General features: G+C 40.6%; 1 protein-coding gene across 1 annotated transcript in view; it reads left to right on the forward strand.

The window, feature by feature from the left end:
* Window positions 1-24,453, forward strand: part of PAK5 (p21 (RAC1) activated kinase 5) — a 99,723-nt gene that overhangs the window by 31,359 nt on the left and 43,911 nt on the right. Inside the window, exon 2 of the mRNA XM_037051654.1 lies at window positions 23,113-23,898. Within this exon, the coding sequence (XP_036907549.1) occupies window positions 23,113-23,898 (786 nt within the window). The remainder of the gene's footprint in view (window positions 1-23,112; window positions 23,899-24,453) is intronic.

Below are 24,453 nucleotides of genomic sequence, written 5' to 3' on the forward strand. Positions count from 1 at the left end.
TTAAAATGCATGACTGATGATACATGTTATTTTTGTTTTGTTTGCTTTCTGCTTTGTTGTTTTGCTGTGTTGTTTTCTGGGTACAGACTAGATTAAATAAATGAGTCGTTTTGCCTCCACAAGCTCTATTACATACACATTCAGGCAAGATGAGGGATTCCTTGGGTTAAGTTCAAATTATTTCCGAAGAGGAAACCCGACTTGGGTTGATAAAGAGGGTCCTTTCTCTATCTGGCTCAAATGCTCAGGTCACATTTGACTGATTTCAAGCAGCTCTGAATCTTGGCTCTGTCAAATGCTGCACGTAAACCAAGATTTTTCACTCACTACCAATCTAGCATGGAAATGTCCTGCAGTGCAAAATGATAAGAATAGAATGAACTGAAAAAGGACCCTTTAGATTCTCAAGAGCTGGCTGACAAATCAGCCTAAAGCTCTATCCATAGTAATGATAACTACAGGGCAGGTGAGGATCTACACTGGGCACCTCCCAGACACTGAAGGGCTCGGCTCCTCAGTGTCCTCAGCACCTAGATATGAGAGGGCTGGTCATGGGCAGTGTTATTCTTTAGACTGTATATTAGGGAAGTTCAGAGCAGGACACTCCTGGGATTTTATCCTGACTTCACCACTGTATTGTCAACTACAGTGGCAAAAATCCTGCATAACAAGCAACCCCTAAAAATTTACAGCAGTGTTTTTCTTGCTCATGGGACTGCAGATTGGGGGGGGGGTCACTTTTTTCAAGCTTCAGGCTGGAGTTGGCTGCATGTTTTAAGTTGGGTTCGAGTCTATTCTAGGTGCCCTTTGGAATGATTTTTGGATGAGCAAATGCCCATATCAGGCTATTTACAGGGAAGAAGGTAAGAACTCAGGGAACAAAGCCAAACCATGTGAACACATAACAGCTTTTGCTTGTTTCCATTCACCAACTTTACCATGTCCAGAGCAAGCACATGTCCAACTCAAAGTCGGTGGATCAAAGTTCTATACTCCACTCACTCCCTGGGAGGAACTAAAAGTCCCACACAAAGCCTTGCACTTACAAATCACTACAGGGGAGTAAAGAATTGAAACGATCTTCCATTCCGGTACAACCACTAACAAGCTACAGAACCTTGGACAATCATTGCAACTTCTCTTTTCTCACTTGTAAAATGAAGCATAATAATACTTGGCTCTTGGGGCCATTTGGAAGATTAAAAGCCAGCATTGGAGGAGAGCGCATAGTGGGTGATTAAAAAGTCACTTGATTGTTACAGAATCCATCCTTTCCACTTTAGACCCCTTTTTTCTTGATTTCTTTCCCTTTGACACTTCATTAATAATGCTTTCCTCCTCCCAATTCCTGAACGATTTTGCTTGCCTCCTCTCACTGCGAGGACTTGTACAAATTATTGTACTTGCACCTGAGGTTAGGATAATCGTTGCATTTTCCTTTGTCTTCATACTGCAAGAAACACTGTTTGAGATCCAGATAATCAACCTTATGGTGGGAAGCCCATTTACAAATGAGGCCTTGTACAATACACAGCTCCCCCTTACCCTCCAGGTTACATGTAGGAAAAAGCTCTGCAAAGCTGGTACTGACCCATCTGCTGCAGGGAGAACCACTCACACACGCACTTACCACCTGCTAGTGCTGAGTCACAGTGGGACTGCAGAAGCCTGGGTTCTTCGTCGCATGATGCAGAAGAATACAAAAGTCATGCAGAATAATATATAGGTCACATAGCCAAGAATATACAAGACTGCCCAGAAAAAGGTAGAGAAGGGTCCATCAGCCAAGTGTGGGCCCTGACCTTTCTCCCTTCTCCCGTCTCCCTTGTCAGAGAGGTCATGTTCCTGTCACACGCAGTCAAGTGAGTAAGGGGGGGCAAGAGAAGACAGAAGCTTTATTGCAGTGGAAGACCTCCTGGAAACACAAGGACAGAAGGGCAGAAGCAGTTTTCCTTACTATCTGTTTCACAAGAAGAGGGGTTAATCTTGCTGGAAACTTTCTAGCCTATGGAGAAATCAGTAGGTTTAGAGTCAGCGGCTGGACTAACATCAATAAAGATCAAGTTGTTTATTATCACAATAAGGTTGTGTAACAAAACACTCCAAAATGAAAGAGGTAAAAACATGCCCCAAACTACAAAACGTCACTGAAGAAAATTAAAGACATAAATAAATGGAAAGACAACTTCTCTTGGTGGATTGAAAGACTTAATATTGCCTCAAAGTTACCTATGGATTCAATGCAATTGATATCAATATCTCAATGGCATTTCTTTCCAGAAATAGAAAAATGAAATCTCAATGGACACCCAATAGCCAAAACATTCTTTGAAAAGAACAAAGTGGGAGGACTCATACTTTCTGATTCCAAAACTTACTACAAAACAACTAAAAAACCAAACTAGTATGGAGCTGACACGGTGATAAACATCTAGGTAGAATTGAGAGCCCACAAACAAACCCAAACATATGTAGTCAAATGATTTTCAACAAGGGTTCCAAGTCCAATCATTGGGGAAAGGTCAATACTGTACTTTCAACAAACAGTGCTGGGAAAACTGGATGATATCTGCATGCAAAATAATGACATTGGGCCCTTACCTTCTGCCATATGTAAGAATTAGCTCAGACTGAATCAAAGACCTAAACATAAGGGCTAAAACTATAAAACTCTTAATGAAAACCTGGAGAGAAAGCTTTGTCACACCGGACCTGATAATGATTTCTTAGACACGACACCAAGAGCACAGACACCAAATGAAGAAAATCAGTAGATGGGCTTTGTCAAAACGTAAAACTTTGTATAGCAAAGGACGCTGCCAAGAAAGTGAAAGCTGGCACTGTAGAACAGGAGGGAATGTATGCAAATCCTATACCTGATAAGGTATTAGCCCCCAGAATATATAAAGACCTCCTACAGCTCAACAACACAAATAAACAACTCAATTCAACAATGGGCAATGGACTTGAATAGACATTCTCTAAAGAAGATATACAAAAGTGCTTGAAAAAAAATACCCAAGGTCACTGGACACTGGGGAGGTGAAAATGTGAATCAAAACCTCCGTGAGATGCCACTTCTCACCCACTGGGAAAACTAGTATTTAAAAAATGTTGTATTGGAAATAAATGTTTCAAGGATGTGGTGAAATTGGAACCCTCATGCACTGCCAGCGGGACTGTACTATGATGTGGCTGCTGTAGAGGACAGTTTAGTGGTTTCTCAAAAGTTAAATTGACTTACCACTCGATCCAGCACTTCCATGTACCGCCATCTACCCAAAAGAATTGAGAGCAGGGATTCCAATAGATTCTTGTGCACAGATATGCACTACAGAGTTTTCACAATGACCAAAAGGCAATCCATCTGCAGATGATGGAGTAAAGAAACATAATCTATGCACTTAGTAGGCTACTGTTTATCCTTAGAAAGGAATGAAATTCTGACATGCAACAACATGGATGAACTTTGAAAACATTATGCCAAGTGAAATAAGTCAGACACTGGGACAAATACTGTATGCTTTCACTTACATGAGTGACCAAGGAAAAGCAAATTTATAGAGACAGAAGGTAGATTAGAGGTTGCCAGGAACTAGGAGGAAGTGGAGGGAGAGTAATTTTTTAATGGGTACGGTTTCTGTCTGAGGTGATGAGAAAGTTCTGGAAACATAATAGCGATGGTTGCACAACACTGTGAGTGTACCTAATGCCACTGAATTATATACATAAACATGGTTAAAATGGTTTATGTTATATTATACCTTACCACAATATTTTTAGAAAAAGCTTAAAACAGCAAGCATTTGTTGTTCCTATTCTGCAAATTGGTAATTTAAGCTGCGCTCAGCTGGCAATTCTTCCAGTCTCATCTGGACTCACTCATGCATCTCTGGTCAAGTGCTGAGTGGGCTGGAGGCTGGCTGGGCAGGGATGGCCTCAGCTGGGCTCCAGGCTCTGCTTCACCAGCGTTTCATCATTCCCCAAGCTAGCCCAGGCCTGTTCTCAGGGCAGCTGGAAGGGTCAAAGCTGCACAGCCTCTAGAGGGGTAGGTTTGAATGGGCAGGACATCACTTTGGGTGCATTCTCTTGGCCAGAGCAAGTTGTGTGGCCAAAGTTAGCAGTAAAGGGCAGGTGAAATAAACCCATCTCCTGATGGGAGGAGCTGCAGAATCACATTGCAAAGAACCTAGTACAGAAAGGAGAGAGGAACTGGCACCATTTTCTGCATTGAGCTACCACAGTTGGACACTGTCAGCACAGAGCGTGTCTGGACACCAAATGGTCTGCAGCAGGATGGGCTTATGTATCTAACTTAAGAATTGTTTACAATAGAGTATGGGTGCTTGTTGGGGCACATAATGGGCTCTCCCAGGCATTAAGCACCTGTCAGATTATTTTTCAGTCAAGCCAGCTACTTTTGAGATTTAGTGCTTTGTAGGTACACTAACTCTTTGGAGCAGCTGAGACATGGAGAGAGTCTTTAAAACAACAGAATTTAGGAGCTGGAAGGGAACCAGGCAATCTCGGTGCAGATGGGAAATACAGACACAGCAAGGCAGTCTTGAGAAAGGCTTCATAGTTGCCAATGACAGAACTTGAACTAGACTCCAGACGCCAGACTCACAATCCAGTGCTCTCTCAAAGACATAGCCGTGGCCTCATTTTCCTTGAAATATGCAAATCCAGCTCAGCCATTCAAGGACTTGATCTGCCCTTTGGGACCATGCAACATAACGTGTGGTATGCAAACCAGCAGCATCAGCTTTACCTGAGAGCTTGTTAGAAACCCAGAGCCTTGTGCCCTGTACCAGACCTGCTGGATGACAGTCTGCTTGTTAGCATGAGGCTCAGGGGGATTTGTGTGCCCAGTAGAGCTTCAGATGCAGTGCGTCAGGACACTGGTTTGCAACCTTGGCTACTCCCTGGGCTCCCCTGGGACAACTGTAAAAGTACTGCGTCACTGCAGAGATCATGATTTATTGGCTGATGGGTAGGCTGGAAATAAGGATTTTTGAAAACTCCTTGAGTCCCCAGTTCTCCATAGTCCATCAAATGTGCCAAAGATCTGGGCAGCTTTTTGTTAGGTTTTTCCTTTGCACAGTGTTTTCATAAAGAGTAAACACGACCTTCAGAAGACCGTAAATGATGACCTTGCTTTAGTATCCTGGGTCAGATGTAGGGTTAAGGGATTTATATTTTTCTAAGGACTGTTTGAATGTGTTTTTATGAGGGAGGAAAGTAAACTGTGGGAACTAGTGATTGAGAGAAAAATCTTTACAAGGTATTTTGTTCTCAAAAAGGGTAGCTACTAATGTACAATGAAATTTCACATAATAACAAGTTGACTAATTTTAAATTCAATAAAAGATTGAGGACCAAGGAAAAATATGAATCATGGAAGAGAGAAAAGACAATAAAAAATACGTGTGTCTAAACCTGGCACACAATTGATAAAGTTAAGGTACAAATTTGATTTTTTCAAGCCTCCTTGGAATCCAATTGAAACAGTTCCAGAATTTTTATCAGTAGAAAAGGATAGTGGGAGAAACGGTCTTTCCTACAGGAAAGCAAAGGTTTCTAATTATAATTTGTAAATAAGTGACTCACGAGGTCTTTCTGCGGGGACACTAACTGGCACAGGGAACCATGTCTTCAAGAAAAGTTCTAGGTCAACAGCAAGACTAGATTTCATGTTTCTTACAGTGTCTTTTTGTTAAACCCATGGACCCAATATGAAAACACAATTGATGGAATACAATTTTGGGAAAGGGGAATATAATGTAGTTTAAGTCTTTTCTGGGTGTGTGTATGTGTGCGTAGCTTTATCTGAGATGTAACTTAGGAAAGGGGAATGGTAAAATCATGGTCTCTCTAGGTGTGTCCAGTTGCTGTCACCCCCCCCGCCCCCCAGAGAGAGAAGTGGATGGCTTCTCTGTGCTGATGCAAGGACTCTTGCTGCTCTGTTAATATCTAGTAAACCTTTTTCAGGCTCCTGCATTGCAGACTTAAACTTGCCCTCTGGGATATTTGAACATAGTCATAACAGGATAAAAATGCTCCAGAATTAAATCACAGAACACATTCTAGAAGCGTAATACCCCACCACTGCCCTTTATGTTATGACTCGATCATTTCCCCCTTTTTTATTTTGGATGATTGTTTTTTTTAATAAAGCAGGAAATGACTCTACTAATCTGGAATTCAAGGATGTACAGGGGTGTCCAGCCTTTTGACATCTCTAGGCCACACTGGAAGAAGAAGAGTTATCTTAGGCCCCACATTAAATACACAAACACTAATGAAAATTGATGAGCAAAAATAAAGTTTTAAGTAAATTTATGATTTTGTGTTGGGCCACATTCATGGCCATCCTGGGCCACATGCAGCCCGTACATGGGGTACAAGTTGGACACACTCAGTAGGGAATATCTTTTCTTTGATAATACATCTATATTTGTGTGTGTATGTGTGTGTATGTAAATATACAAATGATATTACAAGTATATATGGGGTGGGCAAAAGTAGGTTTACAGGATAATACAAATGCATAATACAATAATTAATACATAATTGTACAATCATAAACCTACTTTTGCCCACCCCTGTATATACCATATATGCCACAGTGAGAGTTATCTGATTTTCAAAATCTCTATTGAATTGAAATCATTTGAGTCATGAAAAGGGGACCTTAAGCAAGCTGTCTACCAGCACTGTTCAGACTTCAGTGTACACATGAATCACCTGGAAGTTTGTTAAATTGCAAAACCTGATTCAGTGGTCAAGCTGACATTTTTTTACCTAACAGGCCTCCAGGTGAGACTGACACTGCCGGCCTGGGGACCGTACTTTGAGTTGGGGGAGAAGGTGTACTAGCAACCTGGTTCCCACCCTTGGCTGCACACAGGACTCACCCGGCAGCTTTAGAAATTACTGACGCCTGGAACAGCCACCCACGCTGCAGTTGCTCTGGGGAGAGGCTTTGGCTTCAGGAATGTTCACAAGCCTCCTGGTGATTCCAATGCGCCGCTATGACTGAGGGCCACTGCAGCCGAGCTGCACCTCTCCCTACCTTAGTCTATCCTAAGAGCTGTTAGAAAACGTCAAGGTGCATTCCTTGAACCTTTTACTAGGTTTCAGAAAGATAAAATATTTTAAATGTGAACAAATCTTATTGAGAGAGGGACAGATGGGGGGAAGAAAGAAGAAGAAAGACCTGTCTATCCTGGGGGAAAATGAGTCTCATTTTGCAAAAGGAAAATCACCCATGTGATCTTATTCTGTATATATGAACAGAACAGCTTATATAAACCAAAGGAATGTTGAGGAGTTGGCATCTCTGCTGTAGGAGGACAGTACCAGAGTCACAGATTTCTCTGGGTGAGCCAAGTTAGTACCTAGAGAGGCATCTGGCCCCACTGGTGGGAAGAAATCAAGGAGGAAAGGAGCCCCCCCCCCATGCCTAATAGCTTTATTTCTTTGTCATTTGCTAAGATACTAGACTCTTCAGTGTACACTCCTTTATCTTAGACTGGTTTTGCCTCCTGTCTGACCCCGTACCCACCCATGGCCACAACCCCCAACACCTGCTCTTCTCCCTCTCTCCACCTTGGACCCTCAGTCTTCCAACCCTGATGCATTATCCTTGCCCATCAGCTCCCTCCTTTACTAGTGATCTTCCAACTTAAACTTCATGGTTCACCCACGTTCTAGCCCTTACCAGTACCTACCTGCTGCCATCCATTTGTGGCAAACACCCAGCAAGAGCTCCCTCTCCCATATGCCCAGTGTCCCACCTTTGCCAAAGCTGCCTTCACGTGCTACATAGTCGCTGGAAAAGCAACTGGGTTTGGTGCTGCTCCAGTGTATTTTAACAAAATAATAATTTACTTATAATAAAAGACAAATCATAAACATACAGCTTGTTGAATTTTTACACATGTATATAGTTGTGTGACTACAACCCTGACCCAGATATAGAACATGTTCATCACTCAGAAAGTTCCTTTCGGCCTCTGCCCAATGAACACCCTTGCCCTGGAGTCAGTCATTATTCTAACTTCAATCACTAAAGTAAAATGGATAACTAGTAACTAAGAATGTTTGGGGAAAAAGTGGACCTTAATGTTTAATGGGCTTTGAAGTTCCGTATTTCTGAAACATTTGGCAGATGTGGGGCCCAGCTTTTCTCTGCTCTTTTCTCCCATGGGGGTGTGAATGATTCTTGACCTCTAAGACCAATGCATCTCTGAGATATTAAGTACATAATTACAGTACCAACTCCACATTTTAAAATGTTATTTAACTGCCTAGCAGTTTTCCTTCTAGATTAACAATTTCTTAACATTTATTATGCTGCAAGGAGATCATTTTCATGTTTGTTAAGGTCACTTAAAATGTCAGGTTGAAAGCAAAACAACAGAAATTTAAGTACCTGATGCTTAAAGTTAAAATCTTGTTGACTGAATTTAAAATAAATATGTCTTATGCTTCTTTATATATTCTACAAAAGAAAGCAAATGATTTTGACATTTAACTGCATATTGCTAATATTTCAAGAATCACATATTCAGTTGTTTCTATAGGCAGAGTTGGCAATTGATGGGTAGACTACACATTTTGTTACTAAATTTTTAAATGTCAGAAACACTGGCAAATGCAATGTAACAAGACTGTTTCTTTTGTTATAGTGGCATAATTTTGAAATTATTGTAAAGGCTAATTGTTCCAAAGAGCCATCAACTTGTTTTACCACAGTTCCTATGATCCTGAGTTTTAAACATTGTTTCTCCAGAAAATTTTGAGAAATATTTGGAAATATTTTAAAAACATTTTACTTATTTATATTTTTAGAGAGGGAGGAAGGGAGGAAGAAAGAAAGGAAGAAAAACATCAATTCAAGAGAGAAACATCAATTGGTTGCCGCTTCTCCCTGCCCTGACTGGAAACTGAACCCACAACCTTAGGCATGTGCCTTGACTGGGAATTGAACCAGTGACCTTTTGGTTCTTGGGACAATAGCCAAGCAACTGAGCCACCCTGGTCAGGGCTGGAAATATATTTTATCACCTTGCCATGGTGAATGCTTACATTGCTTTCATTGCATCACAAAGTGGGTAGGGCTTATTCTTGTATGCTTTTTCTGTGTTTTCCAAACCCTTGGAGCTTAAATTTGAGGATGCTGTGGTTTTCATATATAAAGAGAGGCAGAATTTATAATAGGTAAGAGTAGGACTTGCTTTCAAATTCTTCCCTACCAGCTGAATGACATTGGATAAGTTACTTGGCCGCTCTGAGCCTCATTTCCCTCTACAGAAAGAGACAATAATGCTATCTATCTCAGAGTCTTGTTGTGGGCATCAAATATGGGGAAAACACTTCTAGTTGTCTTGTATATAGGGCATGTTTAGGTCAATAGTAGTGACCAGAAGCTCATTTAAACCAGTTCATGGAAGAATGGCAGTCGTTTTATTTATCTTACAAATTATTTAAAGCTCGGATCCTTAGTAGGGGAGGGGGGTAAGCAACTGTTTATCACCGTTATATACATGATGCCTAAGGTGAGCACACCACCCAGCGAAACCTCCATGAACTTGCTTCTCCGATGTTGCTTAAAAATTCCTTTGAGAATCGGATTTGGTTTCTTATTCTCATGGATTGACTTGACCTATACATCAGATTGCTGCAGGAGAGGGAAGACCTGTGTTTAATGTCCCCTCCTGACACAGAACCATGGACTGTAAGTGAACTCAATGGTCCTTGGTAGCCAAGTGGCCACACCCCACTAAAACCACACATCCAACTTACTGAGAGGCCTTCTTCTTTTTCAGCACAGCCCATGAATCAAACACAAGAACAGCCCCCACCCCCTCCCCCCCAAATGGAACCTGGACAGCTGGAGACACTATAAGTCAAGAGTCAGCAGTTTTCTGTAAAGGTCCTGATAGTAAGGACCTATCAGGTCCTTTGGGGCCATGTGGCCTCTGTCTCAGCTCCTCAGCCTTGCTAACCATGGTGCAGACATGGCTATCCAGTCTGCACAAACAAATGGATATGGCTGTGCTACAACAAAACCTGACTTACAAAAGCTGGCTCTGTTTGGTCCACAGGACATCATTTGCCAACCTCACTCTGGACCAGTGCTGTCTGATAGAAACATAATGTAAACCACGTATTTAATTTTACATTTCTCTATAGTGACATTTAAAACTTCTCAATTTTTAAAGACTTTTAAGAGATGGACTAAAAAAAACTTAAGAGGTGAAAAGGACAGATGTCTTACCTTAAAAACAACTAAAATTTGCTAAAGCAACCTAATATTTAATGGCATAATTAAGAAAGTTTAAGTGATGATAGGAAACTTTGCATAATTACTAAAGCGCCCATTTATATACACTATAAATAGAACCAAAATTCTAACCATAAGGCTACTCCAATTTAAAATTACTTTAGCCATAAAAAAATCTCAAACCAACTCAAAGAGAAGACTTGGCCATACCCCTGCCGATATTTCATGCTGACTCATCTTTTATGGGCAAAAGCAGATGGAGGGTTTAATGATCAGTTCAATTCAGGAGGAGCCTGTACCCCAGGACTTATCTCTGGTGAGTTTCCACTCATATAGTGTCTCTTTCTCTATCACCTCAAGGACGTCCAATCCCCACACAGAGGCATGCCAGCCTTTCCCACTCTGGCAGGTTTACCTGCCCTGGTACAAATAGCCCCAGGTCCTAGTTTTATGCCTCCTTGTTTCTGCATTTCCCTGCTCCAGCAGGTGTGGAGGAAAGGGGTACAGAGAGGAAATGGGGCTGTTGATCTAAGATAGATCAACATAGGAAATGGGGCTGATCTAAGCTTCAGCAGCTGTGGCTCACCTCAGACCCTGCAGCTGGCCTGCTCAAGCTTGTTCGCGTGGGAGAGGCAGGGGACAGAGGGTGGCAGCTAGCAAGGCTTCCTGCAGTCCAGACTAAAAAGGGTATAATGTTACTTCAGCCACCTTCTTGTGTCTATGAAAGCCATATGGCCACCCCAGGTTCAAGGGTGGGAACATAGGTTTCACCACCTCCCAATATGAAGACCTCACAGTGCATGGGGAGGGGGAGAACTGTGCCCAGTTTGCAAGCAATCTACCACAGAGGCTAATATCAAACTACAGGATTGGCTCCTATGTGATTTTAATGAATTGCCTCCCTTCACTCCCTTGCATGAGTTTGTGTCTCATCCTGGAATGTGGAAAAATAAAACATTTGTTCATACATGGTCAACTCTTATTGACGCCCTAAAATCAAGCAGAGATAAGCAGGTCTATTCGCAGCTCTCAGTGCTCTGTCTCAGGCTTAGGTGCTCAATATCATTTTTTTCTGCAGCGCATTATCAGCGCATGTGTGGTTCATAACTCGAATTGCTCTGCTGGTGTCCCTGGAGCCTGTATGGATGCCCTGGGCCCCATGGCCAGTGCTAGTTATGGAGAATCAGCCTGGGCACACTTGACTGGGATACCAAGATGAAGTCTGTCTCGGCTTACTCTCTTTTATTCCTGCTCTGCTTTCTAATTCTGGACTCACTGTCATCATTATTATATAGTAGCTAAAGTAATTCCAGCTGCTATAACATATGAACCCTTACATCCCAGTAAATAAGCTCAACAAAGTAGGAGTTTCCTTCTCAACCACTTAATATCCAGTGCGGATTTTCTTGACCGGAGCATGGCATTCCACCTGTCCGTTCAGCAATGCAGATCCCATCTTGTGGCTCTGGCACCCCCTGGCACGAAGAGTATCCTGCTAGGTCTTGTCCGTCCAGCTGGCAGACAGGAGAATGGAGGGAAGGAAAGGGGTTTCTTTGTAACTTTGTTCTGGAAGGAAGACACATCACGTCCTGCTCGTATTCCATGGGTGAGAGTTGATCCCTTGGTCCATCTAGGTGCCAAGAGTTCTGGGAAATGTGGCTCCTGGCTGACAGCTTTTCAGTGGCATGTACACTGCAGAGGAGAGGAAGGAGGGTCACCCCTTTGATGGTTGCCTAGTATGTCTGCCACATTGATTACGAGTACTGACATCTATGCCCAATGGAGAAAGAGAAGGTGCCCTATCGTACTTCGTTTTCTTTATTGTGAAATATATCACATGTCTAGAAAAGGTGTATCAGTCACCTCGTGTGTCCCACCTCACACTTTCTAGGCCCTTCTTTTTTACTCCTTCCATCACAGGGGCAACTGTGACTCACCTGTCACACCACTTGCCTCCACTTTCGGACAGGGCTGTTTCTTTGCTGCTACTTTCTGGGACACATGTGGGAGTCCCCTCAGCCACTCTGAAGCAGGAGATGGGAGCAGGTGTGTGAATTTGTCCATCTTCATTCCCTTGAGTGTTCGGTTGAGACTCAGTCTTCACAGCTCTTCCCAAGAACTGAGCCCTGGTTGTTCACAGATAACCAACTGGATGATTCACCCTTGAACAGGGTTCACTCCTTCCTGCTTCACCCTCCTCACTGTGCCCGAACCTCCCTTTCCAAAATAAACTGCTCACTTGCAGGTCTGTTTTTGAGCTCTGCTTTTGAGGAACTCAGGCTAAGACAATGAGCATAGCACATGGAAAGCTTAAAGAATAGTATTAAATGCTTATATCTGCTACAAGTTAAGAAATATATTGTGGACTCCTGTCTCAATTATTTCAGAGCTCCCTGCACTTAGAAATGACTTTTTGTTTGACTAAATGAATCAATTAATGAACAGAGGTGCTTCCACAGACTTCATTGTTCCCTAGACACTGGCCCAGGAAAGAGCAAGCAAATAGTAGATCAATCCCTGACTATAACACTCATAGTACCAAATTGATTTTGAACACAAACATAAAACCCTGGTCAAACGACGTGATCTAACTTCAGCCTGACTACGTCACATTTCAAGCAGCAAGAACCAGGGCTATAAACTGTTCACATTTGCTGTGCCCAGTTAACAGTAAATAAATAGAAAGTCACTATCAGAGATTATCCGTGTATGGAACTGGTCACTAAATGACTAAATGTGTTGAATTCTCTGTGCTTTAAAGGCAAAGAAAATGGCAAACAATAGAACATTTTCCAATTAGCTTAATGAGGAAATGATTTCTACAAAATTTGGAAAACCTTTTTTTTAATCCTCACTGGAGATACACTCACTGATTTTAGAGAACGGGAAGGAGGGAGGGAGAGAGAGACATTGATGGGTTGCCTCCCGTATGCTCCCCGACCGGGACTGATCCTGCAGCCCTTTGGTGTGTGGGGCAATGCTCCAACCAACTGAGCCACGCAGCCAGGGCTCCAGAGCCTGTCTTAAATGCATTCTACTTGCTTGTAATTTGTGCAGAATGGAATATTTTTAGTTAGGAAAGAAGCTGGTTAGCCCTGGCTGGCATAGCTCAGTGGATTGAGCACAGGCCTGAGAACCAGAGGATTGTGGTTTGATTCCCAGTCAGGGCACATGGCTGGGTTGCAAGCCAGTTCCTTGCAGGCCAACTCCCAGCAGGGGACGCATGAAAGGCAACCGTACATTGATGTTTCTCTCCCTCTCTCCTCCCCCTCTAAAGATAAATAAATAAATAAAATCTTTAAAAAAAAAGAAACAAAGAAGCTGGTTTTTTGGATTCCACATAATTAAGATTATTTTGTAATTTCTTCAAAAGGGTCTTATGGTTAGAGACCCTCACCACTGCCTTCAGAGATATCCTGCCCTAAGTCTCATAGCTTCTTGGAATATGTGATTCTCAATTACCCAATTAGCCCTACCCCCTATGGTTACCAGGGGAAAAAGGTATATGTAGAAAACTAAAAGAAAATAGAAGATCTGAGGTCTTTGGTGTTAGGAAAGTCCACAGCAAACTAATCTTTCTTCCCATAAGGACCCAAGTATATCTGGCCTGTTGGTTTGTTGTGAGTATGTACCCAGTAGTTTCTAGCCACATTCTTTCATAAAAACAAGGGAGTTGGTTCCTTGCAAACAAGGCAAGAATTTAGATAAATTGCTCAAAAGTAGATACTTTCCGAGAGAGTCCTGCTTTGCTCTCCAGTCGCGGGACTATTTAGCTCATTGACCTCCTGGGAAGTATTTACCCGGAAAGACAAAATGAAACGCATTCTTGAGGAGGATGGAAGACAATGTTTTTGAAAAAGATATGTGAGGTCTTATTAGGGCAAAGCCGTTAATTACACACTTCGTTATTGTCAAGGTTAATACAGTCTGTGAGAGCAGAGGCACTTTTTCATCTCTTCCTGGGAACAAGGGGAGACAGCTGTTCTTAGCGACAGATCCATTATAGCTTATCACCAGCCGGCAGCCTGAGGAAGGAGCACCATGAAATATGGCCACTGTCACCAGGAGCCAGAGAGGCGCTGAGCTAGTTCCTGCACAATGGAAAGACAATGAGAACCATGGCTTCAAACTCAAATAGATTGGGTTACATTGATTTTTTTTAATGCCTGGCTGTTCCGCAGCATGAATTTCACTGATACTCTTGCCCTTATTGTATTATCGATCTCTATAAAACTGTGCAATCTTACTTTAATAAACATCAAATGCCGACAGTAATAAATAGTGGTCTTAACATTTTTAAGCCTGGTTAAACCATGTTGTGAAATTGTGCATGTTTAGATTGTGTTAATACTGGCCAATGCTTACGATTCCTTGAAGTGAAGCCCGTGTCGGAGAAACAAATTTTGCTTCAATCCTACTTTAACTGGTCTTCCCAATTAAACAAGGCTGTTATACTCTTCTTTTTAAAAATCCAGGGGGTACGGCAAGTCAACAATTTCTTTGTAATAAGTATTTATATTGTGCACGCCCCTTCTTTTTAGCACTGATGGAATTGTTTTCATTGAGAGAATGACATATGCTTTCTTAAGAGTAATATATTTATACCATCAGTACACATTTTCAAATGCAGAAAAGGAGATTCAAGAAAAACCATGCCTTAGGTACGCTATGCTTTGGTTTCTTTGAGTTTTTTGTTTGTTTTTACTGTGGAAAAAATATTTTCTTTTTAAATGTCTGCAACCAAACCTTCACTTCTCTGATCCTCAGCTTTTATTGGAGAGTCAGGGCTTCATAATAAGGTCATGATGATATAGAGCAGGTGTATTAAAATGGTGAAATTTGTTACAGTCTTCATTTTGTTTAAACAAAATAAACATTATACCTTCCTAGGGAATGGAAAAATATTGAACAGTGTAGCTTCCAACAGCCAACTATAACATTATATAATAAGCATAATGTGTATTTATATGTTTAACACTATATATGCATATATAAAACATATATATTTAACACTATACTCTCTCTACATATAAAATACAAAATCCTACTATACTGGAAAATAGTATCTCAGTCTAACATTCTTATTATGAAAGAAACCCTGATTATTATGGCATAACATTTTTATTATGAAAGTAGAAAATCTGGAAAATGCAATATCTGTGTCCTGGTAATGAATTTCTAAGACTAACAGTCCAGCCCCCATCATAGCCATTTAGAAATTTCCTAAAGATGAACAAACAGATTTTCTTGATGTAAATTCCACAGGAAAAATAGAAATGTGCTCTTCACTGACCTACTGAGTACACAGTGCAGAGCTGATCAGCAGCCTCATCGCCTGGGGGCTTGTTCGAGATCCAGCATCTCAGGCCACTCCTCAGACCTATTGCATTAGAATCTCCCTTTAACAGAATGCTCAAGTGATTTGTTTGCACACTCAAGTTTGCAAAGTAACTCTCAAAATATAAATCACCCTTAATCTCCCTACTGAGAGACAGTTACTTTCAATAGTTTACTATATTTCTATTAACCTTTATTTTCCATACATATGAGGTCCATCCAGGAGGTATCCAGCCATATCATATCAAAAATAGAGATATTTATTGAAGAAGATACAAGAAACATTTTATGTAAGATGGTGATACCTCAGTCCCCTTCAAAGTGGGCCCTTTGGGACCTCACACAGTTCTCCCAATCCCCATTGGCTGCTCTTTCATATTTTCCTGAGTCTCCTCAATGGTCTGAAATCTCTTCCCTTTCAAAGGTGATTTCAGTTTTGAGAAGAGCCAGAAGTCACAGGGCACCAAATCTGGGTTGTAGTGGGGCTGAGTCACCTGAGTGATTTGATGTTTCACCAAAAAAATCTCTGCATGAGATGTGATGTGTGAACGGGCATTGTTGTGATGGAGTTGCCAGTCACCAGCTGCCCATAGCTGTGGCCTTGTAAATTATATGAATAGTTTTCATGGAGGAATGTTCAAGCTCAATGTAAAATTTGATGCAGATTCATTGCTCTACTTGCTCATTTTGAATGTGATGGCCACACAGTACACACGATCACTCAAAGGCATCTACCACCCTCACTGCCTAGTACAGTGAAGTTGTCATTGTTCATGCATGCACATTCCAATCCACTCTCCTTGGCTGCCGGCTTATGTCAATGTCACACAAACTATTCTCATATTAACAATGACTGGACTTTTTCTGGACAGACTTCATATATTTCAGTTTAAATATTGAGAGTCTGCCCTGGCTGGTGTGGCTCACTGGATTGAGTGCTGGCCTTTGAACTAAAGGGTCGCCTGTTAGATTTCCAGTCAGGGCACTGGCCTTGGTTGAAGGTCATGTCCCCCGTAGGGGGCACACAGGAGGCAACGACACAGTGATGTTTCATTCCTGCCCTTTCTCTTTCTCCATCCCTTTCCCTCTCTCTAAAAATAAATAAATTAAATATTTTGAGTAAATAAACATCTAGAGTCTAACTTTGTTAATTTTTACAACTCAAACATTACATTTTTAAAAAGATAACAATAGAATGTTGATCATGATTTGAAAGTATTACATTTTTAGATCTAATGAGTAGTATGAATATATAACAGTTGTAATTAATTTGTGGCACATCTGTTTAAATTCTAGACATTCGTATTTAAAATTACTAATAGTCATTTTTTAAGTCTCTATATCAATTATTTTTTTACTTTCAACATATGAAGCTGATATTTATTTCTCTATATGTTTGCAGCTTCTTTTTTAAATATAAATTATTATCAGCCTAATTTAAAAGTAAATTTTACCCATAATATTGTTAAATACTACCATTTATTAGTACTTATGTATGCCAAGAATCATGATTAATTTTCACACAAATTATTTTATTGAATCATCAAATTAACTCTATGAGGTAGGGATTTATTATCACCATTTTTTGGAATAAGAGATCAAGGCTTTAAAACATTAAACAACTTGCCTAATATCATATTGTTGTGAGCTTAAGATTCAAAACAAACAGCCAATATTACAATATTTTATAAAAATACTTTTTACTCACTAAATAGTCTTTGTTTTTTTCTTCTAAGTAATATTTAACACATAGCAATGCTAATATTTCAACTGCCACATTAACAAATATAGAAAATTCTACACCCTGGCTGGTGTAGCTCAGTGGATTGAGCACGGGCCTGTGAAGCAAGGGGTCACTGGTTCAATTCCCAGTCAGGGCACATGCCTGGGTTGCAGGCCAGGTCCCCAGTAGGGGACACATGAGAGGCAACCACACATTGAGGTTTCTCTCCCACTCTTTCTCCTTCCCTTCCCCTCTCTCTAAAAATAAATAAATAAAATATTTTTAAAAAGCAAATAAAGAAAATTCTATTTATTGTGTCTACCACATTGATTTTGCATGTGACCTGAACATAGTCCTCTGGATATGCAGTGAAAAGTGCAGAAAACAGTGGGCTCCCCACCTCTGAGGCCACTGATTAGTATGTATGCTGACACAGCAACCCTCCAATCCAGAAACCAGAGTGAACATACTTGAGGGCCAACAATTATGAAATAGCGGTTTATGATTGGTTTCCAGTTTTCCAAGTGTGAGACATTTATCAAACAATTAATGACATACCTTAATTATGTTATTGTTTAGTCATTTAAAAATATTCACAGATTGTATGGATATAGACATAAAGATATTGTAAGTGTCTACTATAGCTATCTGTGGATATTATCATATGGATGGATGGATAGATGGATAGGTAGATAGATGCCTCTTTTTGCCATCTAAATCTCTCTTTTTTTTAGTATTTCCAGAAATGAAGTAATTTCAAGTCTGCTCATTCAACTTATTAAGGAAATTGGAAGGGTTTTAGTGGGAAAATAGGGAAATTTAAAGGACCCAGAAGTTTCAAAGGAAGTATTCAATAATGCTCTGATCTCAAAGGAATCACATAAGGAGGGATTTTCTCCCCTTCTCAATATCTGTGTCCTGGTAGTAAATTTCTAAGACTAATAGTCCAACCCCCATCATAGCCATTTATTAATTTCCTAAGGATGAACAAACAGGTTTTCTTGATATAAATTTCCAAGGACAAATGATTAAAAGGCTAATTTGATATGAGCTGGGAACTCTTTCTTCGTAATCTCAGTTACCCTCATAGCCCCAAGGATGGTGACATCAGAACACAGTCTGATCATCTGTTATCTTCTCAGTCATTCAGTAAGTGATAAGCTGGTAATTACCTCTCCTTTTTCTTCAATTCTGTTATTTCCCTCTGGAGCTAGACAATTCTCCTCTTCCTGAAAACTTTTCACAATTTTTAGTTTGTTCTTCTCCGATCTTTTCTTTATAATTTTTATGTTTTAACTTGCATTCGTTGATGAGTTGTATTTAATATTCTAATTTATTTTACATTTACTCATTTAGGTCTACCTGAAGTCAGTGTGTTTACTGAGGGCGTTAGCAATCCCTATTGCCATCACAATTCCTATGGGGTGGGGAGTATCACTAAATATCAAGTGAAATTACCCATTTTACAGATTGGAAAATGAGTAAAGAAAACATTACATAGCAAATGTGGCTGAAATTGAGACCAGAACCTAGAATTATCCATACTCTGTGAATTCAACATATTGCTAAGGGTAGAGTAGGTAATAGAAATATACTCCTTAATGACCCATTTTTGATGGGTTATGTTATCACACACCAAACCTTTGCATTGCTAACTGGTGCTAGTTTATTTAGCTCAAGAGTCTGAAGACTACCTTGGAAAGGGAGCCAGACTGGGTACAAGAGGACTTGGGTTTCAGTTCCAGGTCTATGACATACCTGCTGACAAAGTCAGCTTTGAGCCAGTTTGGCTCAGCAAAAGGAGGAGGTGACCTAGGTGATCTCTAGATTCCTTTCAACATTAAGATACTGGAAATTGTTCTGTGGTCCCAGAGATGAATATTTCATGTATTCAGAGATGGGAAGGGGAAGACAGACAGGAAAAATGAACTGAAATATTAAGACAGACAGCATTTATAGAAATGTTTTTCTACAATACAGACCCAAAGATAACATTGAATTTGAAAAATTCTAATATAGTTAATTGTTATTTGTCAAGTTCAGAGAAAGTATGGATAATATTTTGCTAAGGGGTTATCCAAGTAGGTCTGACAATTCAGAATGTACCTAAAGACGTAGGCACACCTTACAACCATTATTCATGTGGCACACCAGTCAACACAGATGCCTGGGATTAAAAATACCCAAAAGCTACTTGATTTCTCATAACATTTCCTTTGAGTAATCTGCCTGTCATTCGTAAAGAGAGAATAGGAAGGTGCAGAGGATAATTTCTGTCCAGAATTCTGGCTAAGACTTTTAGTTGGTATACTGTGTTATAAACAAACTGATGCTATTCCCTTAAAAAAATTCATCCAAATAATATTGAATAGGAGACCAAGAGTTTAAATTCACAGAGCGTAACAGCACCTATGTGTAAGAGGTTTTTGAAGAGCACCCTGAGCAAATAGAGGGGTTGTAAGCGGGTAAAATACACCTGAAATGCAATAGGAAGCTGCTCAAATAGACATGATATTTTTGAGGTTGAGTTACTGGCATCCATATTTAAGGCATTAGAAGACATCCATCTTATTCCTTCCTCTTCCTGAGCTGCTCACCCTTCCCTGTTCACAGGTATTGTTTCTCCTTGTTCATCTGTTGGGGTGGGCACAGACATTGTTGCTCTGAGAAAAGGTCCAAGTATATGCATATGCAATATGATTCTCTCTGGGAGGTGCTCCAACAGAACATCACCTACTTTGGTGATAGTCAACCAGTCAATTGATTTATACCCTCCCACATGCCATCACAACTTATATCATGGAACTCTATTCAGTGATAAAAAGGAATCATAAAAAATAGGCTATTAATTCACAGAACAACCTGAATGAACCTTAAATGCATTGTACTAAGTGAAAGAAGCCAGACCAAAAGGCTCCATACTGTGTCGTCTCATTCATATGATATTTCAGAAAAAGGCAAAACTATAAGGATGAAAAAAAGATCAGTAGTGCCAAGGGTTTAAGGAGAATGTCATTTCTAAAGGAAGCTCAGGAGATTTGGGATGAGCAAGGGAGCTAATCTGTATGGCACTGTAATGGTGAATACATGACGCTTTGTTAGTACCCATAGAACTTTCTAGTACAAAGAGTGCACTAATGCATGCAATTTTTTAAAGTCAACCAGGAGATCAGAGGACCCCAGGATAGAATGCAGACTGTGACAAATCTAACTAGTAAGCATATCAGGCACAACTTTATTGAAGAGGGTGTGAGAAAAAAGATACTAACCTAAGTAACTTTGGACAACAGTGCTTTGAATGGGAATAATAAGACCAAAATCAAAAAGAACTGTACATAAGCACTGTACTCTGGTTGTCAAAGTTGATTTCCATGCTGTTACAGGGTAATATTCTGAAGCTTCTATACAGGTATACTGGCATTGAACAAATTAATGAATGACAGAGGGTGAGATCCAGGTTCTTCACTGTCACAGAAGTGGGGGGGCACTATAGATCACTAAGGGGGAAAGCTAGAATGACCCATGTGGTACTAGATGAAGTTCAGAGACAGTAGTATAAATTCATGTTTAGCTTAATACAGATCAAGATGGGTAGATATAACTATAGATGTGTGCATATGCATGGGTAAGTTTGAGCATACATATATACATTTCTTAGTTCTGTTCATGAGAGGAACTGGAAGTAATGACATACCCAGCTCCCAGATACTAGTTTCTAATATCATTCTCATAAATGGCTTTGGGGGAAATGGCCGATTTTAGGTCAGGGGCTGTACAAGAGGAGCCTGGATAGGGGCTTGTCAAAGGGACACAGCAGGCCGCCTGAAAAAACTCTCAATCAAAGCTGGAATGATTTGAGCAACAAAACAAATAAGGTAGTACTGGAGTATAACCCAAAGTATAAAACTAATATTTATTATTTCATCCATACTAATAGAAATAAATGATTGAATAAATAAACAGATGGGGAGAATGGACAAGTCCCTTATGCAGAAGAATTCCAAATACCTCCTGCCAAGGAGAGAGGGCTTGGCTCCCCTTCCCTTGAGTAGGGACTGCATTTAGTGTCTTACTTCCAAAGAATGCAATGTGGAACGGGGCAGGGGGGTAGTGTGACTTTACAGTGTGGACCCCTGGCAGACACTACCTCAGCTGGCTGATCAAGACCAGCATCATCAATGACAAGCCATGTTGATGGTGCATACTCTGGATTTGATATGATGAAATGCATACATTGCTCTGTAGTCTTCTTCCCCAAAACCAATAACCCCAGTTTAATCATGAGAAAAACATCCGACATCCTCACTTGAAGGATATTCTGCAGATTACCCACAGTACTCCTTAAAACCGCTAAGGTCCTCAAAAATGAGGAGAATCTGAGAAATGGTCACAGACAGACCAATGAAGACATGACAAATAAATGTAATGAGTTGTTCTGACTGGGATCATGGAACACTGGGAAAAGACTCATGAACTCTGCATCAAGTTTGGCATTTAGTTAATAGTAAAGCTAGATGTTAACAATTGGGAAGCTAGGTGAAGGATGTATGAGAACTTTATTCTCTTTGCAACTTCTCTGTTACTCTAAAACTACTCAAAATCTAAACATTTATTGAAAAGAAAGGGGTAGAGACCAAAAGTATTAGTCCAGGACTAATTTGCGGTGATGGCACAAAACCTTGTCTTTCATTATAGATAGTTTTATAAGTACTGATCTGGAAAGACATTCCCTAGAACAACATTGACTTTTTTCCAGTTTGAAATAGTTTTTCCTATGGCACAACCGAGATGGTTTTGAACTCCTTGTTACTTGCTCAAAGATATTTTTCTCTTAAAATCCCAGAAGTCTAAAGTCACAATACTTTGTTCTTTGTTTTTTCATCCACTCCCACCCTATTTTGCTGCAAACCTTGTCATCCTCAAGGTGCGGCTGACTGGCTCTGCGCTTTTCTTCTGTTCCTGGTGTTCCAGTGTTGTTTAGGTTCATTAAAGGGGACATCTGGACTTGGCAATCTGTCACCAAGAGTCAGGTACACCTACCTCGTTACCAAGCCACGGGCAACTCCGGGGTGATGGTACCCGGAAGTGTGGTCATAACAAGCATTACAGCTGGATACTTAATGACAGCATCACATTTGATCACGAGTTAAATCACACGAGTAATGTTCATGCTGCTTCTTATTTACAGCTCAGAAAGCTCCTTTTTCTTCTAAAAAACCTGAGAACTTCAATTATCATGCATTTCCCAGGAAAGAGTAAAAACCAGAAAGTGCAATAATTTCTGTGTATGTTAATATTTAAGTAACGGTGTTTACTGGGCTTGCAAATAATCTGTAATGAATGTAAAAGCAGAGTTCTTTTATAACCAAACAGACTGTTACAATTATCATCATCAGCTTATTGTTGGATGGTTAGGGCTGAATATCTAAGCAGAGAAAAAAGGGGAGGTATTCCTTATGAACTGGCAAATAAGTAAATAATAGCTTAAATAGTCTTCTAAATGGTTTTTAGATGTTTAATTGATCTCTCTACAGAGATCGGTAAGGAAAAATTTGCAATTTGAGATAATTATTTAAATATTTTATTAGTTTCACTACTGACATCAATCAACAGTTTGGGGGGGGATAAAAATCTTTTTTATGAAATGTCCCTGGGGCCTGTGCCCCCAGTTTTAAGGTGGATGGAGTGGGCATAGGATTCCTCCATCAATTGGAAAGCCTGAAATGTTTTCCTTCAACAGTATTCCTTTTATTATTCCTAGACAATCGTTAGAGGAAACAAACCCTGCAAGGAATCCTCCATAAACGGCCTCCTGGAGGATTTCGACAACATCTCCGTGACTCGCTCCAACTCCCTAAGGAAAGAAAGCCCACCCACCCCGGACCAGGGAGCCTCCAGCCATGGTCAAGTCCACCGGGAAGAAAACGGCTTCCTCACCTTCTCACAGTATTCCAGCGAATCCGATACCACGGCTGACTACCCCACAGAAAAGTACCGAGAAAAGAGTCTCTATGGAGATGATTTGGATCCGTTTTATAAAGGCAGCCATGCAGCCAAGCAAAATGGGCACGTAATGAAAATGAAACACGGGGAAACCTACTATTCTGATATGAAGCCTTTGAAATCCGATATTGCCAGATTTCCTGTGGATTACTACACACACTTGGACTCGCTGAGCAAACCAAGTGAATACAGTGACCTCAAGTGGGAGTACCAGAGAGCCTCGAGCAGCTCCCCTCTAGATTACCCGTTCCAATTCACGCCTTCTAGAACTGCAGGGACCAGTGGCTGCTCCAAGGAGAGTCTGGCGTACAGTGAAAGTGAATGGGGACCCAGCCTGGATGACTACGACAGGAGGCCAAAGTCGTCGTACCTGAATCAGACGAGCCCTCAGCCCACCATGCGGCAGAGGTCCAGGTCAGGCTCGGGGCTCCAGGAACCCATGATGCCCTTCGGAGCAAGTGCATTTAAAACCCACCCCCAGGGACACTCGTACAACTCCTACACTTACCCTCGCTTGTCGGAGCCCACAATGTGCATTCCAAAGGTAACATTCGCTGCCTCCTTGTCCAGGGTGTGGGACCCTCCCCAGAGGTGGTGCAAGGATCACCTTATTCAGTTAGATTCGAAAGTGTTGGGTTGCCTTTTGAATGGGAATTCATCTGATTTCCACCCGCAAGCCCCAAGAACAGAAAATGTAGGGCAAGATACATTTATTTATTAAAAGTCCTTTGGGGGCTCTCCTATGAGGTTTCTAGTTAAAAGGCAAAGAAATCTTGTTTGTTTTAAAGAACGTAGTACAATATGAGCGCATCATGTTTATCGTAACTTCTGTGTTAAGGAGTATATGATTGTAGATCATTAGGTGGAAAATTACAGAGGTCCCTGCATTCTGGCAAAGTGTATGTGGCTCAGCAGAAAAGAGAAAAAATCAGGTTAATATGGTAAGTTTTTTAGAAGTTGTTTTTATTCCACTTAAAGGATGATTCTTCATTTTAAAATTATGATCATTTTACTACTGTTGTCTTGAAATATCATTTTTTGTATGGAATTTTGGGGTGATAGATAGAACCTGGTTGCTGGACCTGTTTCTGTGTGTGCT

Source organism: Sturnira hondurensis, unplaced genomic scaffold (genome assembly GCF_014824575.4).
Source record: "Sturnira hondurensis isolate 20B ecotype Veracruz unplaced genomic scaffold, ASM1482457v3 Scaffold0007401, whole genome shotgun sequence".
NCBI classification, from domain to species: Eukaryota; Metazoa; Chordata; class Mammalia; order Chiroptera; family Phyllostomidae; genus Sturnira; species Sturnira hondurensis.